Below are 1005 nucleotides of genomic sequence, written 5' to 3'. Positions count from 1 at the left end.
CGGAACGGAAGACGAGCAGCATCATAATCCTTCGGATGAGCATGAAGAATGGCACTGGGTCGGACGTCTGGCTAACCCAATGAACCCGAACTGCTCATTGCATTGTGTGTGTGGCATAGCTGCGCCAAAAACTTCAGCTGGTTGGCTCAGAAACCAGATATGTCAGAGTCCCCTGCATTAACTGGGTCATTTGGACGACGTGTAGGGAAATGAAAGTGGCCGACAGACAGCCAGGATCAGAAAAAATCTTTGTAGCGGCTTTCGATGATGGTGGTCTATGTTGACGATGTGTTTGGTCGTCGTTGGTCACGTCTTCAGACGATGACCACGACGATCAGCATTGAAATATTGAAACATGGTGCTTACAAGGACCAAGGTCAAGCTCCCAGAATCAGAGTGAGTTTCTCATCCAACACGCTTATCTCGTCCTCAGTGAATATCTTTAGTTTGACAAATTGCAGTTTACTGCTTGTTGCGTGCAGTTGCCCGTACTCGGTCGGTCCCCGCGTTAGAAGCGCTCTACGCTGTCGCCTTTCTCTGTGCACCGGTTCTGGACCATACTCAGTGCCGTATGTTACCCTTGGCTCACGCGACGGGATTGGAAAAATAAGATTGTGGACTGTGCGGACCACTGCCCGGACTCCGGAGGTTCTGAAAACTCGCCGGAGGGAGTAGCTGAGAGACACGATGCGCGGTGACGAAATCTAGTGGGTTGATTGGTTCATTTGTGCCTTAGTATGAGCTCTAACGAACAATTTATTGTTCGTAGACATCGTCCGGAAACAATCGAGCATTTGTTCCTACAACTACCGAGCACATCGCTGTCAGCGAGAAACAAGTTCTAACGCTGCTACACGTTGCATCCAATGTTATACCCGTACCATTGGTACAAGAAACTATCGGAGTTGCGCCGAAAGTCATTGAACTCTGCGAGGTTCGTCTTTTTTGGTCCCACTATGACGAAGGGCTTTAAACAAATTTCAGGACGCATCGCCGGCTGTTGAA

The 1005-nt window shown here is 49.2% G+C and overlaps 1 protein-coding gene across 1 annotated transcript; it reads left to right on the top strand.

Annotated features, from left to right (window-relative positions):
* Positions 1–355: 355 nt before the first annotated feature.
* LACBIDRAFT_314164 (uncharacterized protein) lies at positions 356–845 on the top strand (the record flags this gene model as incomplete). Its single annotated transcript, XM_001877899.1, has 3 exons — positions 356–396; positions 447–569; positions 770–845. The coding sequence occupies 3 exons, from the start codon at positions 356–358 to the stop codon at positions 843–845; spliced, it is 240 nt and encodes a 79-aa protein (XP_001877934.1).
* Positions 846–1005: the final 160 nt, after the last annotated feature.

This window comes from Laccaria bicolor, genomic scaffold (assembly GCF_000143565.1).
Source record: "Laccaria bicolor S238N-H82 LACBIscaffold_5 genomic scaffold, whole genome shotgun sequence".
Taxonomy (NCBI): domain Eukaryota; kingdom Fungi; phylum Basidiomycota; class Agaricomycetes; order Agaricales; family Hydnangiaceae; genus Laccaria; species Laccaria bicolor.
Note: the sequence above shows the minus strand (reverse complement) of the source record. Positions and strands in the feature narration are given on the sequence as shown.